We start from the raw sequence: 20,214 nt of genomic DNA on the forward strand, positions 1-20,214 counted from the left end.
AGGCTCCAACTCCTTCGCTGTCCTGTGATAACACAGACTGGAGGGGACTGGTGGTACTAGAGCGGGAAGATCCAGGGAGGGTGTCCTGAGAACCATTTTCGGGTCTGCCACATCTGTACCAACCATTCCTACAAGAAAGGGTTCCGAACACACCAGGAATCCTCCCACCCCTCCCAGTGAGACAGTGTCAAGGCAGCGGATGCAAAGCTCGCCAAACACTCCACGGGAGCTGACAGACTCCATTTTCCTAAATCGGCCAAGTACCACCACCAACAGCTATAATACCACTGTGTTTGATATCAAAGGCAATATGAATAAATAAACATTTTAAAGTAAAATAAGAACTGTCTTATAACTATATAGAAGGTCACTGAGACGTATAGACTTTGGGTCTGCTTAATTTTGGTGTGTGATTTTTTTTATAATAAAGTTTATTTAAAAATTAGATAAATAAAAATTCCTTAGACAATTGGCAAAAAAAGGTAAAATAGCAAAAAAAAAAAACAAAAAAAAAAACTGTACCCCAAATTCTAGTTAATTTCTATAAAGCAGACTCTTCAATGGTTGGGCATAGCCTTTATCTTTTCCCATCCCTAGAAACCATTATGATCAAATTCACAATAGTTTTCATGTAAAAGGGAAAAAATAATAAATAAATTGAACAAAACACATAAATACACATAAAAATAAAATGGACTGGGGATGAGTTGGAAGAATGCTGGCCAATCATGCACCAAACACGAAGCATAGTACATGCCCCACAACCCAGCATCACACTAACAGAGGATGGTGGTGCATGCCCACAACCCAGCATCACACTAACAGAGCATGGTGGTGCATGCCCACAACCCCAGCATCACACTAACAGAGGATGGTGGTGCATGCCCACAACCCCAGCATCACACTAACAGAGCATGGTGGTGCATGCCCCACAACCCAGCATCACACTAACAGAGCATGGTGGTGCATGCCCACAACCCATCATCACACTAAAAGAGCATGGTGGTGCATGCCCACAACCCCAGCATCACACTAACAGAGCATGGTGGTGCATGCCCACAACCCAGCATCACACTAACAGAGCATGGTGGTGCATGCCTACAACCCCAGCATCACACTAACAGAGCATGGTGGTGCATGCCCACAACCCATCATCACACTAACAGAGCATGGTGGAGCATGCCCATAACCCCAGGATCACACTAACAGAGCATGGTGATGCATGCCCACAACCCCAGAATCACACTAACAGAGCATGGTGGTGCATGCCCACAACCCAGCATCACACTAACAGAGGATGGTGGTGCATGGCCACAACCCATCATCACACTAACAGAGCATGGTGGAGCATGCCCACAACCCATCATCACACTAACAGAGCATGGTGGTGCATGCCCACAACCCATCATCACACTAACAGAGCATGGTGGTGCATGCCCACAACCCCAGAATCACACTAACAGAGCATGGTGGAGCATGCCCATAATCCCAGCACTCAGGCAGCAAAGTCAGGAGGATCTAAAGTTCAAAGTCACCGTTAGCTACTTAGCAAGTTTGAGGACAGCTTAGGCTACGTGAGACTAGGTCATAAAGCATATATATACATATAATAGAAACAATAATGAAGTAAAATGTCACACAAACAATTATTCTGCCATACTAGGTCTACCAAACATGGGAAAAGGCAGAGTCAGCCATGGAAGTCAGAGGTAACAACCCAAATCAGAGTGAACTTTGGGTGTGGGAGGTTTGTCATACCCTCACCTTAGTTTCTTCTCCTTTTCTCTTGGGTTAAATTAGTTCTTAAACTACATTAGGAAAAATTCATTCTGAAGCTGTATTGATTCAATCTCAGGTTCTGGACACGAGGCAAGTAACCCTGCCATTTGACGCACTCTGAGCTTTCAATACTCACTCCTTCTTGGATACAATTACAAAAGTCGACTGTGAAATATGCTGGAGCTTAGGATCACAAACAGTTTGTTTAGATCAGACTTTCTTCCCTATTTTATACATTATATGGAATGAGTGTCCAGCATGGGAAACATTTCAATTCTGGAAAATTTGAAAACCCATATATGTATGTTGGAATGAGACTCAAGATTAAACATGAAATTTACTTCATGTTGTTATTGTCTTAGTTAGGGTTTCCACTGCTGTGATGAAACACCATGACCAAAGCAACTTGGAGAGGAAATGGTTTACACTTATTGGCTGACACTTTCACATCACTGTTCACCATCAAAGGAAGTCAGGACAGGAACTCAAACAGGGCAGGAACCTGGAGGCAAGAGCTGACGCAGAGGCCATGGAGGAGTGCTGCTTGCTCCTCATGGCTTACTCAGCCTGTTTTCTTATAGAATCCAGGACCACCAGCCCAGGGGTAGCCCCACCCACAATGGGCTGAGCCCTCCTCCATCAACCACTAATTTTAAAAATGCCTACAGGCTTGCTACAGCCTGACCTTATAGAGGCATTTTTCTCAACTGAGGTTCCTTCCTCTCAGATGAGTCTAGCTATGTCAAGTTGACATAAAAACTAGCCAAGACATATATATACATAATACACTCAGTCCAAAGATTTTTCTTATACTGTGACCTAGAGGTTTGGTATAAAATTTTCCATTTGAACCATCTGTCAGCCATCAGAATACTGGACTCCAGATAGCCAATTTCTATTCTCAAAAGAACCATTACTCTACACTCTTTAAGGAGAGGCGAATGTCCAGAGACCTACAAAAGGCTGCTGGGTCAACCCCAGGTTCTGGTCAGTGGCGGTACACCCATTCCTTTCAGTTGGCATTTACTCTACAAGAATATGAATGTGTATAAATATTATAAAAACTAAAGTTTGACTAGCACTCTGAGGTCTGAGAAGGTACCAATCGATCCTACAGGAAAGGTACCCAAGATTAGGGTTTCAGATATATTCATGATTCAAAAAAAAAAAAGAGTGGTTTTTGTGTGAGGCGGGGTTCAGTTACAATTTTATACCTATCATTAGCAGCAAAATTTCTAACTGGGGGACCACAAAATACAAGTTACAAAAAAATAACCAGCTTTACTCAATGGATAGTTGCTCATTAGGAGTCACCTGACCTGCTCCTGAAGTTCGGTTCGGGTCGCATCCAAATTCTTCTGTAAGGATAGCACCTGCTCTTCGTACTTCTGTGTGAGGCCCGTGACAATGCTCTCGTGCTGTTCCCGGGCTCGCTGAAGGGATTCAGAATGATGGAGCTCCACCAGCTGCTGTTTTAGGCTCTCCAGAGTGACTTCAGTGGTTCTGGCCTTCTTGGTCAACTAGCAAACACACACAGGGTAGCCATGTAGATAGCATCTTAACTCTGCTCTTTAAGACTGTCCCCGGCTGCTACTCACATGCCCACGGTTGCTAGGAACAATTCCTCACTGAAAACTAGACTGCACAGTACCTGCAGAGGGCACGTGAGGAGTCTGAAGAGCAGTGGTTCCACTGCAGATCAGTCCCGGCACTGTTTGCATGGCTCCATGAGCAAAAGGAGGGCCACCCAATTGTAGGGTCACAGAAAAATGTGTTGCTCCTTCAAAGACTGCAAACCTACAAATGGTCACTTACTAAATAAAAAGATTTTTGGTTTTCTTTTTTGAGACAGGATCCCAGTGTCTGCCCAGGCTGGTTTCAAATTCCCAGGCTAACTGATCATCTTTCCTCAGCCCCCTGAGTGGCTAGGACTACCAAGCGCATGCCACCACATTCCAGCATCAAGAGTTCTGAAAACGAAGCTGATACTGTGGGTAAAATCACAACCCACAGATGGTTTCCCAATGTCCTAAATCTGTGATTATGCAGACTTTACAGCAATCAATCAATCAATCAATCAATGTGAAGTTATAGGTAGAATTACAGTTACTAATCAAATAATGTTAAAGTAAGGAGACTCAAAAAAATTTAAGAAACTCTGAAGGAAATTATTTGGATCAAGATCTTTACACTCTCAGCATTTGTCAATAACTTACTTTATGATCTTGGGCAAGTAATTTGCCATTCTAAGACCTGCTTCACACATGCATAAAATGGTAAAGTATAGTGCCTTCCCAATCAGAATTCCAGTTAGATTTTTGTTTTATAAAACGTTAACCATTGATTTACAAAATCTAAAGAAAAAAGGTGAGGGAAATTTTCAAAATATTTTGAACAGGGACAAGCCCTGTTGGCCAATTTTAAAATACACCTGTGGTGATATTGTGTTTCCCAATATATCGTGCATCCTAATAAATGTATCTGGGGTCAGAGGACAGAACAGCCGATAGATAGACACAGAGGCCAGAAAATGGTGGCACACACACTTTTAATCCTATTACTTGGGAGGCAGAGATCCATCCAGATCTCTGTGAGTTCAAAGCCACACTGAAAAAAGCCAGGCATGGTGACTCACGCCTTTAATCCCAGGAAGTGATGGCAGGAAGCAGAAAGGTTTTAAGGCATGAGGACCAGGAACTAGATCCTGGTTAAGCTTTTATAGGCTTTTGAGCAGCAGTTCAGGTGAGATCCATTTGGATGAGGACACAGAGGCTTTCAGTCTGAGGAAACAGGATCAGCTGAGGAACTGGCGAGGTGAGGTTAGCTGTGGCTGGTTCTGTTTCTCTGATCTTTCAGCATTCACCCCAATACCTGGCTCTGGGTTTGTTTTTATTAATAAGACCTTCTAACAATTTGTGCTACATACACCACAAAGCCACCATCATGACAGTATTCAAACAGAAACAGAAAAATACGTAAGAGAAAAAAATATGCGCATGTTAAGTTTCATCTCAACCAGCACTCAATCAGCACACACTGACCACCAACTGTACGCCAACTACTGGCCTAAATGGCTACAGGCATGAGGCTAGCCCAATGATGCCTTCGAGGTATTCTTCGTCTTTTATAAGAAAGTAATTCTCCTGAGGAAAGAGACTCGGGGTAAAAGCTATAAGCAGGAGTTGGCTAGTCAGATGGCAAGAGCCATAGAATAGGCATTCCCAAGAAGAGGCAGTGTGCGTGGGCGTACAAAGACAGGAGGGAAGACATGACCCACGGACAGAAGGTCACCTTGTCCCACAGGTAAGGTAGGTCATGCAAAGCCTTTAAGTAAAGAATAACAAAATTAGAACTATATTCTGGAAATATTATCCAGGTGGCCATAATTTGCAGGAACAGTAAAACTAGAGGAGCTGAGAGACTTGAAGGAAGAACAGGACGCTCCGAAAGGACAGATACTGTATCCACGGAGAACTGCCACCCCCCTGGTATCCATGGAGAACTGCCACCTCCTCTAGGTACCCACGGAGAACGGCCACCTCCTCTAGGTACCCACGGAGAACAGCCACCTCCTCTAGGTACCCACGGAGAACAGCCACCTCCCCCTGGTACCCACGGAGAACAGCCACCTCCCCCTGGTACCCACGGAGAACAGCCACCTCCCCCTGGCACCCACGGAGAACTGCCACCTCCCCCTGGCATCCACGGAGAACTGCCACCTCCCCCTGGTACCCACGGAGAACTGCCACCTCCCCCTGGTACCCACGGAGAACGGCCACCTCCCCCTGGTACCCACGGAGAACGGCCACCTCCTCCTGGTACCAATGGAGAACTGCCACCTCCCCGTGGCACCCACAGAGAACTGTCACCACCTCCTGGCACCCACAGAGAACGGCCACCTCCCCCTGGTACCAATGGAGAACTGCCACCTCCCCCTGGTACCCACGGAGAACTGCCACTCCTCCTGGTACCCACAGAGGAAAACAGAGGATCCCAGGTAGTGGCAGGACATGTGTCACACGAAGTTCTTCTGAATGTAGTCTTCTACAAACTAAAAGGTTTTTGTTCTTTTAATTCTATTTGTTTGTTTGTTTGTTTAATCTGTGAGTGTTTTGCCTACATGTATGTCTGTGAGCCACACATGCCTGGTGCCCACAGAGGCCAGAAGAGGGGTTGGACTCCTGGGACAGAAGATACAAGTTGTAGCAAGCTGCTATGTGGGTGCTGGGAACCGAACCCTGGTCCTCTGAAGAGTGGCCAGTGCTCTTGGCTGCTGAGCCACGGCTCCAGTCCCCAAACTGAAGTTCTGTTGAATAAAGACAAAAGCTTACCTTTTCCTCACTGACTTTGAATGCTTGGATCTGGGTCTCTAGTGCTTTTATCTGTGCCTCAAGCTGGATCTCCCTTTCCTTTCCATTCTGAAAGAGTTTCTGGGATTCCCGAAGGCTGAGGGTCAAGCCGTCCTTCTCATCTGGAGCATGAAAGACATTTACATAAATACTGTCACTGTTGTGGGACCATAACTGTCACAACCTCTATGATATCTACATCTGAATGAAATTCAATTCAGAAAAATGAGTTTTAGTTGCTTTAGAGAAAAACAAAAAACAAAAAAAAATTTTTTTTTTAAAATTGACACCCAAAATACTTCAAAGAACCTTCACCACAAAGACTCCCAATACTTTCAGCATCTGCTCACTTAAGAAGCTTCACAGGTACAAGCTTGTGCCAATCAAAATGGTTCCCTAGAGCAGGTCATAGTTGGACACAGCTGTGATCCCAGTACTCAGGACTACACAGTGAGAAGTACTGATCCCAGTACTCAGAGGACTACACAGGGAGAAGTACTGATCTCAGTACTCAGAGGACTACACAGGGAGAGTACTGATCCCAGTACTCAGAGGACTACTCAGGGAGAAGTACTGATCCTAGTACTCAGAAGACTATACAGAAGTACTGATCCAAGTACTCAGAGGACTACACAGGGAGAAGTACTGATCCCAGTACTCAGAGGACTACACAGGGAGAAGTACTGATCTCAGTCTCAAGAGGACCACACAGTGAGAAGTACTGATCCCAGTACTCAGAGGACTACATAGTGAGAAGTACTAATCCCAGTACTCAGAGGACTACACAGGGAGAAGTACTAATCCCAGTACTCAGAGGACTACACAGGGAGAAGTACTGATCCCAGTACTCAGAAGTACTGATCCCAGTACTCAGAGGACTACACAGGGAGAAGTACTAATCCCAGTACTCAGAGGACTACACAGTGAGAAGTACTGATCTCAGTACTCAGAGGACCACACAGTGAGACCCTCACTCACAAAACAAGGCATCTGGGGACTAATCACTCCTTCACATCCTTGTAAGGAACTCTTGAATCCCCTAGTCTTCGGTCCTTCCATAACATTTCACAAATTCTTCTCTCCAAAAAGATCTTGTGAGCATCACAGAAAGAGCTTTTGTTTTACTACCAGTTAAATTTGAAATGAGATGGAATGCAGTCATAAAATTATTCCACAAATGGAGTAACACTGGCTACAGCTGGAGCACAGAATAAGCAATCAGACCTGCTCTGTGTCCTCCCGATGATTACACAGAAATGACAAGGGTCCCTAAGTTCTACTGCACCACAAACTACACATGTCAGCTCTAAGGGAAGCGTTATCAAGGTAACGATGTAAGGCCGTCAGCAGTTCAATAATGCCCACACTCTCTGAATCTAACACCTGGGAAGCAGGGGGTGTCAACAAAATGAGAGGAAAGGAAAAAAGAAAATGCCTGGTCACAGAAGTCTTGCCAGGGCTTGGGATCTGCTCCGACTCACGTGAGCCCTCTGCCCAGCTCAAATGAGGGTACTGGAAATGAAAAGCACAAGAAGCTAGAACAGAATAAAATGAATTTTTTTAGAAACCAACTGCCCAGCTCTCATGCGGCAGAAAAGGCCCCAAGCCAGCGGCCACCTCACCTTGGATTATTAGAAGCTGGTGGTTCAGATACCGAATCTGGCGTTCACTGTCATTCAGCTTTTCAACTAAGCTGTCCAGTTGTCTCTCCTTCGCTTTGTTAAGAACCTGGAGTTGAATAATATGTATATTTTCTGCAGAGTCTGCTTTGGAATTAGAGACAATTTATTAGATAAAAACACTCTAAAATATAAGCCTGTGATCAGCTAGGGTAGTGTATTTCAAGCTCTTTAAACAACTTGGTGAATTATCATGAAATCAATTCAGTGGATTACAACCAACATCCTTTTGAATATGAAGACAGATTACACAGAATGTATCAGAGAGCATCGTGTAGTGAGAACATGCATTTTGTTTAGCTTTGGTTGCATTTACATGAATGGACTACTGCAGGACAAACTCCACACTATCCTAGGGGTCACCACCAGGAAAGGAGGAATGTCTCTGGGTTCAGGTTAAACACTGACTCACTATCACTGTAGACAACTAACACGCAGCTGCGACAGAGAAAAGTGCTCTCGTCAAACCAGGGCCAAACACAAGCGCAGGAGCTGCTGTCACACTGTCTGAAAAGGACACTGGCAGGTACACTCGTCAAAGCATCCTTTAGCAGAAGGGTAAATACACTGTGTTATGTTTACCCTGGCATATGATGGCTATATTCCTTAACTAATAAAGAGAGGAGTGAACGCTGACATCTTCATCAGAAACAAAGTTATTGTAGAAAATGTTTAGATTGGAGGGAGAAGAAAAATGGCAGGTATAAGAAGAATAACACTTCACTTCCATAATGAAAGTCTTCATTTTCCACTAGGCATATGCTTCTAGAAACTTATGATCAATAAATACATATAAAAAATTTTAATATTTATTAACAGAATAATTTGGACTCTTTTCTAAATTAAATTAAAAAAAAAAAAAAAGAAAAGAAACTTAAGGCCAGGCATGGTGCTACATGCCTTTAATCCTATCATTCAGGCAAAGGCAGACAAGTGTCTGTGAGTTCAAGGCCACCCTGGTCTACACATCGAGTTCCAACCAGGGCTTCATACTGAAACCCTGTCTTAAAAAAAAGAAAAAGAAAAAATCTGAGTATTGAAAGCATCTCTCTAGCCTTACAGAAGGAGGGGGCACAAATAAACTGTCTCAAAGCTCTCTCTCTCCAAATTCACCTGTTTTTATTAATTTTAAACTTTATTATAGAAAATAATTTGCAAATAAAAAGATTACACACCAAAATTAACCAGACCCAAAGTCTTTACAGTTCAACGAACTTCTAAACCGAGTAGCCATTCAAAACAGAAGCTATGGAACTTCACATTGGATTTTACAATTCACTATCAAATATATTTTATGCATTTATTCACCATCAAAAACAAAAACCCCACAAGAGTTAGAACTAGAAAAGCCGTTAGTTTACGGGCCCTTCCTAACTCACACTCATCACCTGCATTCAGTCTTAGTTCCTCTCCCGAACACTTAGCCTCTCTTCTTCTCTTTCCTTCATGTTTTACTGCACCCACACGTGCATGTGTTTACACATGTGTTTACACATGTGCCTATGTTACTGGCTAGGTTCCCACAGGCAGGAGAACATGCCGGGTTTCTTCCTGAGGTTGTGCGGCCTCGACTGACCTCATTCTTTAACTGTGGTTGCTGGGAAATTTGTCACTACCATTAAGTTATTCAACTAACTTCTAAATGTCAACTTAAAAAAAAATGTATAATCACCTTAGAAATAAAGTAACTTAATGCAGATTTTTAAGAACAGTAAGGAGAGACATAAAGCATATCACTACCAGAGAACCTGAGGGAACAGATGCAGACGTGGCTGTGACAACTGTCACTCCATCTCAAATCACCCCAGCCACATGCTAGTTCTCCTTCTCTGTGGTACTTCAAATCAAGAGAAGCCGCTCCCACGCTTGCTGTTGAGCCTTCAAGACAAATGCGCTCTGGGGCTCCCTACAGCTATTCTGTGGCCCTAACAAGCCTAATGCACCACTCTGCGTCCAAACAGAGAAGGCCAGTTTTCTCGAGGACCTAGCCCACATATCCAATAGTATATAGGACAACTTCTCCAATCACTCTAAAATCATACTGGCTCATCAACATACACAATAATTCAAAGTTAATTTAATTCTCCAGGAGCACAATGATAAAAGCTTCCATCTATGAAAATACCAAGGCTAGTCACTGCATAGCTTTTTTGTTTGTTTTTAAACAAGCATTTCATCTCAAAATCCTCTAGAGGCTTTAAGTGTTTTCCTTATGATCATATTTATACACACTCTACATCAAAATCAAAAAGCCTAGGAAGTGTGGTGGTTTGAATAGTAGTAGTCCCCATAGACTCCTATATTTGAATGGTTAGTCACCAGGGAGTGACACTGTTTAAAAGGATTAAAAGGATTAGGAGTGGCCTTGTTGGAGGAAGTATGTCACTGGGGGTGGGCCTGGAGGTTTCAAAAACCCATGCCAAGTCCAAAGTCAGTCAGTCTGTCTGTCTGTCTGTCTCTCTCTCTGCCTACGGATCATGATGTAGCTCTCGGCTACTGCTCCAGCGCCAGCATGCAGGCCGCCATGCTCCCTGCCATGATGATAATGGACTAAACCTCTGAAACTGTAACAAGTCCCAGTTAAATGCCTTCTTTTGTAAGAGCTGCCTTGGTCATGATGTCCCTTCACAGCAATAGAACAGTGACTAAGACAGGGAGCAAGTAAGGTACCAACATCAATTCTGAATACAGGAGCAGGTTTGTACAATCATCACATTAAAAAATATAAAACGAAAAGAAAAACTAAGAAATTCATAATTGATTTATTAATTACCCGTCTACAGAGTAAGAAACTCAAGACTGGTGAGATAAGTGTCCATGTTCCAGAGCAGACAGGAAAACACTTAAGTTCAGGGTGACTCAATGCTAAAACTTGCATCTGACATTTTAGTTTCAAATAGTGCTACATTAGGGAGCATAGCACAATGAATCCCAATGAAATATTTGATTCACAGAGGTTTTATTTTATCTTTACCCCACCAACAGCTCCCTACAAACGTTTGCTCTTGTGAGGTTCAGGAATGAAAATAAAGGCCTTACAAATGCCACACATGCCCCAAGTACTCAGGCTGTCTTGAATGCTCTTTGCACTCAGGCTGGCCTTGACTGGTGCCAGATCCTCCTATCTCTCCTCTAAGAGCTCATATTACAGGTGAACCACCACTCCTAGTTCAATAAACTATTTTGAAATAAACATTAAAGTACTTATTAGTTTGCTCATAAATAGTTCAGTATATACTTTTAATATAAGGAAATGGGGCTTGTTTGAAATGTCAACAATCCTATTATTGTTACTTAAAAAATATTAATTCTTGAATATATATATAAATATTCATTAAATGTTCAAAATTCCCCAATTACGTTAATGAAAAATAATACAGCTGGCTGTAGTAACACCTCTCTAAGCAGAGGGATTGTCATGGGTGTGAGGCCAGCCTGGGCAACACAGCAAGGCCCTAGCTGAAAATAAAACAAAAACAGTCAAGTAAATAAACGTAAACAGAATACTTACTTTCATTAGCTCCTAAAAATTGTTGCTGCATGCCTTCAAACACGTCACTTGCTGCCATCTCCTGGGCTGGTGAGCTACTGCTCTGGCCAGAAGATTGGTAAGGTTTATAGATTGCTTTATATGGCTCCAAAGCTTGACAGCTGGGTCCCTGAGACGAACCAAATTGCTATTAAAAGATGACAAAATTAACAATTAAGATTTGGTCTTTTCTTCCAAAATTACCTTATTAGACACCTCCCTCCACTTTCCAAGTACTGGAATTACAGATGTGCACCACCATGCCTGGTTTATGCAATACTGGGGGATTGGACTCAGAACCCCATGCATGCTAGGCAAGCATTCTACCAACTGACCTACAACATCCCCAGCCCATAATCAAATATCCATAGACATTTGTGCTCAAAACTAGTACCCACTGTTACTGAGTACTATGAACTGCTTCCTAGTCCTCTTGAACAGACAATGGAGTCAATTTCAAAAAGAAAATTTAAGAATGGCAATGAAGCCGGGCGGTGGTGGCGCACGCCTTTAATCCCAGCACTCGGGAGGCAGAGCCAGGCGGATCTCTGTGAGTTCGAGGCCAGCCTGGGCTACCAAGTGAGTTCCAGGAAAGGCGCAAAGCTACACAGAGAAACCCTATCTCGAAAAACCAAAAAAAAAAAAAAAAAAAAAAAAAAAAAAAAATGGCAATGAGATTTGTACTACAAATGGTTAAGATAATGTCACCGTCTTAGAAACATAAAACATGTACATGCTCAATAAATGAGAACATGTGATACCATCTCATGTACAATAAATTCTCAATTATTTTTCAACGAACAACATTCTCCAGAGACAAAGAGAAAAAAATAACTATCATTTAATGGACCCCGCCCCCCCCAAAAAAATTATCATGTCATTGAATGATACAGAATAGCAATTGGGAAAATGAGACACTTCTTGTTATTGAGAAATTCTAAGACACACTATCTCCTGATGCCTTCTTAGAACTCCCCACAGTCAGTTCACGGCATGTTCCCTTAACCGTCACCCCATCTACCGCTGCGACACCACACAGAGTAGGAACTGGATTTGAAGTATTGGACTTAAACTCATTAGAAAACTGGTGAGCACAGAAATGAAGGAAATTAAATGCTGTGATCTACATGAAACCGCTCCTTTAAAAACAGCTTGTTTCTCAGGGAAGCACCTCACAGAAGACAGAAGCAGTAAATGAGGAGCCACTCCTTGAGAGCCTTAACCTTTAACGTTTAAATAACTATTCCCCAGAAGCTTCTATTGTAAACGTCAGGCTTGGCATCGCGACTGCCTTTGATCATAAACAGAAAACTAACTGAGCTAGAACCTGAGTGAGTAGATTCAGAAAACTGCTGTAATTACTTTACCAACGTAAGGACATGCACACACACAAACTCTTCAAAGTCAGATTCTCACAGTACCTGAAACTTGTCCCTCTGACGATCTGAAAAGGGAATGACTCCAGCTGCCTGCTTGGGAAATTCCTGCTTCTGACCACCAGTGTACGGCCTAAAATCTTCAGGAAGGTGATACAAATCTGCCGCCTCGTGTTTACTTGGAGGGCTGTAGCCACTTCCGCCCTCATCCCCGCCTTCTCCGGGATGGTACCCAAGATGCTGGTCTTCAGTTTTACTTCGCTTTTCTTCCCAGCCATTGCCACACTGTTCTCCAAAACACAAGACCGGTAAAGTCCTATTAGTCAACAAAAGTTAAACAAAAGCACGAACCTACCCTACCCCCGTAACAGCACTGTGGTCACCACCCACACTTACATTCACGATGTGAGATGTGGGCAGTACGTCATAGTCACGCTCCATCCACTTCCTCTCCAGTTGCTCAGAAGGATGCAGTCTTGAGAAAAATCAGTACTTTAGATCTACACTCTATCATATTTAGCCAAAAATAACACAAAGAAACCCAAGATTCTAGTAGTTGTTTTTCCTTCAACCTTAACCCAAACAGTTTTAGAAAGCAGTCTCAAGTTTACATTCCTATCAGCAGAGGATCAAAGGAAGATTTATGGAGTACAATAAACAGGAGGAAGTGATCCCAGGTCCTTACTCTCCCACTAGGCCATCCACACTGCAGTCCGAATCATGGCGCTCAGGAGAGGAGAGGTCATCATCCAGCATGTCGTGAGGGAGGTCTGTGAGTAGCTGCTGTAACTGAGTCAGGAGAGTCCCATCAGTATCAAGCTGATTGAAACACAAGACACTACCCAAAGCTGCCTGAAGCCGACGAGCGACAGAACAAAGAGATTCCTTACTCCTCCACTTAGTGAGTTTCTTAAATTGCACACGAATCATGTTCACATTTTCACTTGAGGAAAGGGGACAGCATGACACCAGGGTTACCAGCAGGCTTGACTTTTTCTACAAGGGTGTCAGGTTTATATGCACACATCACAACTGAAAAGCCTCTTTGGGAAGCACAGCAAACCCTTAATCACTGTGCTCATTCATGGCGTCGGGTTCCACAGAGCAGACCTGCCTGTCAGGATCCCACTTCACCAGAAATCAGGGACGTGACAATCATACAGCCCACAGGAATCTGAGTTGCCAGATGTACTCTGCCCAGGTGGTGGGAACAACAGTGACAGCATATGGTCTAGGAGCCCTTAAGCTCTGGTAATGCCCTAGAGACCCCTCTAGGGAGGGACTGGTTAGAGAAAATCATTTATCCCCGGGATGAAAAGATATGTGATATTCTCTGCTCCTAGAAGATGCAAAATTGTGCATTAAAACTAACAAAACAAGGCTCATTTCATTATCAATGTGCAACTGCAGAATGATAGGAAAGATGGGGGCGGGAAAGATGGACCCCAGATGCCACGTATCCACCCTTCCAGGCTCCACTCCATCCTTTAAAAGTGCAGTATTAATGAGGTTATAAGTTCTGTTTTGTTGAAGTTTAATGAATCATAGATCCTTCAAAACGGCACAAGATGACATAGTCACGATGAGTTGGTGCACACGGGGCTCAGGGGCTTTCTTCCGAGGAACTCACCTCTTTTTCCCTCTCGTAGTCTTCTTTGTCAAATTCTTCATCTTCATTCTGTGTCTGCAGGGCTACACTGCCAAACTCCAATGACATGGTCCTCCTGAGGGTGGAGGAAGAATTACCACTCACACAAAAACCAGCCATATGACAGCAATTCATAGCAAAGGGAAAAGGCAAAGGATGATCAGAACAGTAGCCAGGCTTCCCAAGAAGCTAGGAGGTATTTACAATGTAAAAAGTTTGCCAAAACGAAACGAAAACTCAGAACGCTAACAAACTAGAAAGACCGAACAGAGAAACCTTAAGGATCAGCTCAAGTGCTGCCTCAAGTTATGCACCGAATGCCATAAGGGTCCTCAAGACTCTGCCCCGTGCTCTGAACTCCACAAATACAAACTACATGTTTTCCAGAAAGAAGTTCCTCAATCCTCAGCTAGTGACTGTTACCCAGAAACTGTTCACACACCAAAAAGCTTAGGGTTCCATGACTCCCCTTCAGCAATCAGGGTCTGGGAAAACACTACAGGACAGATCAGAAGCCTAGGACTGTACCACCACGAGGCTCTAACACAAAAGCTCCCAGGACAGCAACTACTAACGCTGGACAGACTTCTAATTATTTAAATTATATCCGGGGACCTAAAGGCCCCAAATTCCAAAATATAAGTATGTGCTACCAGTGGTCTGGCTAACACTGTCTGCAATCCAGGCTCCGCACACCAGGGAAATGTACTTCTGTGTGTGGTCTGAGCCACAACTCATTCACTCCAACTTCCAGGATGTAAAAAGTCAATAAACTGAGTCACATAAGAAGCATACGGACCCAGCAACACAACTGCATTTTGTCATAAAGAATATAACTCCCTTCTGGTAACAGTTGTGAACTACATCACAAATGTCGTAACCGTTAGCCCTGTACATAAAAACAAAAAACTTTATCAGATCTCAGACACCCCAGATTATATGACGTAATTCCATTTGTATACCAAGAAAAAGAAACCCATTTCAATCATGACACAACACTACCTTTAAAATACAGACTGTTTCATAGCTGTTAAAAATGTGAGCTCAAAATCTGTGCTTTTACAGACGAGGCATAAAACACACATGCACAATCTCACTAGGGAATGGAAGCCTTGTTTCCACCCAGTCCCTGCTGGAATTCTCTCGTATATATCATACAATAAAGACCAGAATCTGATAACCTAAGACGGCTCATGTGGGGAGAAGAAAACAGTACTCCCACACCTCTGGGTTCAGTTCATTGCTCAAGCAGACATCATGCCTAGACAGTCTCAGAGGATGGAAACAGAGATACACTTTAACCTCTCACCCTAAAGAAGTGGGACAAAGCTGAGCCAAAGGCATCCTCCAGGAAGAAAAAAAGATCCTTCCAGAGACTGGAGACCTGGCTCAGTGATCAAGAGCACTTGCTTCTTCTGCAGAGGACCCAGGTTCAATTCCCAGTATCTACATGGCATCTAGCAACCATCTGTAACTTCCAGTAGAAAAAAAGCCCATTTCTGTCCTCCACAGGCAACAGGCATACAAGTGGTGCCGAGATATATTTGCAGGCAAAAGACTCACACACATAAAATAACAATACATTTTTTAAACTGTAGAAAGCAAAAGACATCAGTCATAAGTCTGCATTCTGTGTCACAGAATACATTAACAAAGTCAAGAGCGCCAGGTGTGGTGGCACACGCCTTTAATCCCTGCACTCAGGAGGCAGAGGCAGGCGGATCTCTGTGAGTTTGAGGCCAGCCTGGTCTACACTGGGAGTTCCAGGACAGGCAGGGCTACAGAGAAACCCTGTCTAAAAAGACAAACAAACAGAAACAAAGTCAAGAGATAAAATTACAAAAATTGTAAAACTACTTACAAAACACTTAACAAAAAGTACCAACGTTTTCCCCAAGAAAATGAGAAGATGACAACTTAAGGTGGGAAAACAGCATGAGAATTCATTTTAGAAAGATATATAAAATGCTCATTTAACAGTATCAGAGTCTGAGCTCAGGCTCGGGAGATGGCTCAGTGCATCGAAATTCTTGCCATTTGAGTGTGAAAAGTTCAAATGCTCAGAGCCCACATTACAGCCAGACACACAGCACAGACAGGCATCTGTAACTCCAGCTTCAGAGACTGTCTAGGTCATGGACCAGCTGGCATGCCCTACACACTGGAACAGCAACAGAGACTGTCTCAAACAAGGCAGAAACTGAGGACTGACACCACAGGTTGTCCTCTGACCTCTACACATACGGCATGACACCAGCATAGCCATATTTACATATACAAATACACACAGGCACGCACACACACACACACACACACACACACACACACCCCCCTCATACACACCGCTATGTACAAAAACAGAGGTTAAGTCCATGAAGAATTCAGGAAGTTTAAGTAACAAACTGCCACCTTCAACTACTGCATTCGACAGTCCCACTTAACCTTGACTATGTTTTTCGTGGTTTACGAAACCGCTGGTGAAATGTGAAAAGACAATCATTTTGGAAACCATCAATACAAAATGATTATGTGCCCTAGTAAAACTGCCTCTGGGTGAATATGGCAAAACCATGCATTAATAGAAACAGTGACTCCTATATTTGACCAGAGAGGTGACCATTTAAAAAAAAAAAAAATCAAAGCATAGACTATATGGATAGTGTGCTTTTTAAAATACAGCTACTTGGTTCACATTTTCATTCTAGCCAGGAAACTTTTCCTAACCCCATTAACAAGAATATAAATAGCATGTTCTGACTCAGACCAGACAGACCTCTGACCCACCACTCATTTTCTGGTCATCATCCCCACCCCCAACACACACACACACACACAAAGGGATAAATATTTCCAGAATCTTGCTTTTGTGACCAAATTTTAATGTATATTTTCTTTTTCAAAAATATTTTTATTTTTTAATTATGAGTGACCATAACCACTTCGTCACAGGCCTTAGTGGAGCTGGAGTCACAAATGGTTGTGACCTATGTAATGTGGGTGCTAAAACATAAACTCACATCCTCTTACAAGAGCAATGACAAGCTCTTAAGCTGCAGTAGAAAGGATCTTTAGATAGACCTTACAGGATGCAATAGAGCTGTAAGCAATTAAGCACTGAAGGTCCTCCTTCAAAACCCTGGACTCTGGCAGCTGTGCAGTTTTAAACTGTTTCCATTTCTTTACTAATGAGACAGGGTAAAAACAGCGTAGGTGTAAGAAAGGAGTGACTGTAACTGACTGTGGGAAACCTGACATCTCCGAGATAAGGACTCCGCCCTCCTGTAAACGCCCGCTTCATCAAAAGTCCATTCCCCGCACTTCCAGAGAGCTCGTCTTATTATCCTTCGCTTGTGGCTCCAAACTTCAGCCTTTCCATGAAAACAATCACGTATTGTGAAGCTATAAAGCGAGATTCTGCTTGAGTCACACTAAAATTCATGACTACAAGAACTAAATGTTAAGGGCCCTGGGAGGTAGGAAACTGCACCCACTAGGCTTACACGCTAACTTCTCTTACAGAACGGAAAACAGCCAGAACGCAACAGGTTGCTTCAGACACTTTCCAAATACTGTTCCGACTACAAAGGGCACGGAGAAGCAACTGGGGACGGGGGCACACAGCCATGGACACAAACGACGACAACCTCTTGCGATCGGTGGTACCGACAACCGCTTGGACAAACCACGGTAGGCAGAGGACAGCAACCCTAAAACACAGGAAGCTCCCTCCACCTAGTGTACTCACGCAGCGCCCTTACCAAAGAGCTGGGCCCGGCGCCCAGGAACCCGAGGCGCGCAAAGGTCTGCGGGTGCAGCGCCGGGGTCGAGGGCCAGGCAGGGAGCCAGCGTGCACAGTCGCCCCGGTGCAGGAGACTCGAAGGCAGCTCCGGATCCCGCAGCAGCCCGCCCGGCCGTCAAGACTGGAGTCACCGAAGAGCCCTCCAGCCACCTGCAACTCCCACTTCCAGCCTCAGAGCACCTTCCCGGTACAACCAAGCCCGCGAACCCCGCCGCTCGATGAGCAGCCGCCTCCTCCAATCGCCGCCGCCGCTTGATGGGCCGGCCGGCTAGGCGGAGCGACAGGGCGGAAAACCCGCCTCCCACATGGTCGGTTGAGAGGTCGCCTGCAGTTGCTAGAGCGCGGCTGTTCGAAGAGGGCGCCAGTGGCGGCGGGAAGCTCCCCGGAGCTCCCATTGGGGAAGTCGTAAGCCAATCACAAAGGCCTTCTGAGAGGGCGGGCTTAGAGTTGCCTAGAGACGGCAGAGCGTTTGCCCTTCCAGAGGTAAGCGAGTAAAGCACGCTCGGTCTTCCCCCATCAACTCTTAGAAGTTTCCTCCAACTTCCAGCCTTGGTACTTGATAACTTTGGCCATATCTTCAGACGTGACATGTTTAAATTAGTGTTTCTTTACTGATAGGACTGTACGTGCTCCCAGGCGCCTCTTCACTACATCCTTGAATCCCCTTGGATGTTAGCCTATCGTTAAATCCCATTACGCCCTTGAACTTGGAGACCACAACCACATGGAATAAATCTTATTTTTGCCTTCCACTTTTAGCTCGTCTCTCTTAATTGAGGAGAGTGGCTGGACGTGGCATGGACACAGGTTGTAGCCCCTGAGTTCTGTGACAATTACTGTCTCTGGCTTCTTTGGTAAGAAGGGTCCCGATGAATACTTGGTGGCGTAAATTACCACATCCTTTTAAACCTTTCCCATGTGTACCATGTGGAGTAAAATACTTTTCCAAGGTTCTTCCAATTCTGGCTAGTTTTGCTCCGCCAACTGCCACCCCATCCTTGTAATGCCCGCCTTGACCCCCCCAGCTGGGTATCTGATACAGAATGAGAGCTCGATCCTGGGAAACAATGAAACCCCAAGGCTGAACTTCCAAGATGGCTTCTGTTTCAGCTTCTACAGCCCCTTCACCCACTCCGCCCTCAGGACACACTTCACTTACTGGAACTGGAGTTTGCTACCACCGTCCACAGTGTGCATACCTGCTACAAGAGCAGATGCATCTCTTTTCTATTATCGTTGGTTACCATATGTCCGTTTCACTCACAGAACAGCAATATGAACATCTTGAGGTATTTACTTAAGCATTTATCATCATGCTTCATGGCCCATGCTAGGCACTCAAAACAATTGTGTTAACTTGTTCATGAATAAATTAAAGGAATGGGCAAATAAAGGAAGATGTTGGGTCCAGAAAAGAACAATGAAAGGCATTCAGGTAAATGGCAATTGTTGAAGGTGAGCCAAGATACCTGCTAAGGAGAATGAGACTTGGGCACGCTTCATTACCAAACTATGTCTAGTGTTCCATGCTGAGGTGCACGGTGTACTGTAGCGAGAATAGTAAGCCATATAAGAGGAATAGTTGGCTCTTTGAGTTATGTACTTTTCCTTCCAGAATTTCTGTCCCCTAGCATCCTCAATCTAGAGCTGCCATGAAGTTCTGTTGGGTCTACCTGCCTTTGTGAGGCCTCACTCAGGCGGGTGTAACTTTCCCTGTTTCTTCTCATGTTTTCTCTGGGAACCCACATATGTTTTCTCCGGGACTTTGAGCTTTTTCCCTCTTTCTCTCAATCTCCCCTCCCTGCCATCTGGCTGCTGGTCCACCATGGAGTTGGCCTGTACTCCAGCTTAACTCAAACATCATGGCTTTTTCTCCTCCTCTGGGCAACTACCAAGATTGACGGCTTGACTACTCTGGGGGTTTCCTTTGAGCTCTTGTACAATTGTCCTCAAGCTCCCGTTTGAGTTCATTCTTAGATTCTGTTACTAAGGAGACCAAGAACCCCAGGAAGGGACCCTGCTTTCCCTGGAATCACTCTGCTGTGCCCTGGGAAG

At 44.1% G+C, this 20,214-nt stretch overlaps 1 protein-coding gene across 6 annotated transcripts in view; it reads right to left on the reverse strand.

Moving 5' to 3' along the window:
• Positions 1-18,511, reverse strand: part of Cep152 (centrosomal protein 152) — an 83,907-nt gene extending 65,396 nt beyond the window's left edge. The window contains exons 1-9 of one of the 6 annotated variants that reach the window (XM_059261305.1): positions 18,119-18,508; positions 14,343-14,436; positions 13,398-13,501; positions 13,109-13,187; positions 12,758-12,997; positions 11,319-11,484; positions 7,751-7,894; positions 6,111-6,250; positions 3,099-3,299 (exon numbers count right to left, since the gene is read on the reverse strand). In XM_059261305.1, the coding sequence (XP_059117288.1) occupies positions 3,099-3,299; positions 6,111-6,250; positions 7,751-7,894; positions 11,319-11,484; positions 12,758-12,997; positions 13,109-13,187; positions 13,398-13,501; positions 14,343-14,429 (1,161 nt within the window). In that variant the 5' untranslated portion in view covers positions 14,430-14,436; positions 18,119-18,508. Of the gene's footprint in view, positions 1-3,098; positions 3,300-6,110; positions 6,251-7,750; positions 7,895-11,318; positions 11,485-12,757; positions 12,998-13,108; positions 13,188-13,397; positions 13,502-14,342; positions 14,437-18,118 lie in introns of those variants that run through there. The other 5 variants (XM_059261303.1, XM_059261301.1, XM_059261300.1 and 2 more) reach the window with 5 other exon arrangements.
• Positions 18,512-20,214: the final 1,703 nt, after the last annotated feature.

The sequence above is a fragment of the Peromyscus eremicus genome, chromosome 4, assembly GCF_949786415.1.
Source record: "Peromyscus eremicus chromosome 4, PerEre_H2_v1, whole genome shotgun sequence".
NCBI classification, from domain to species: Eukaryota; Metazoa; Chordata; class Mammalia; order Rodentia; family Cricetidae; genus Peromyscus; species Peromyscus eremicus.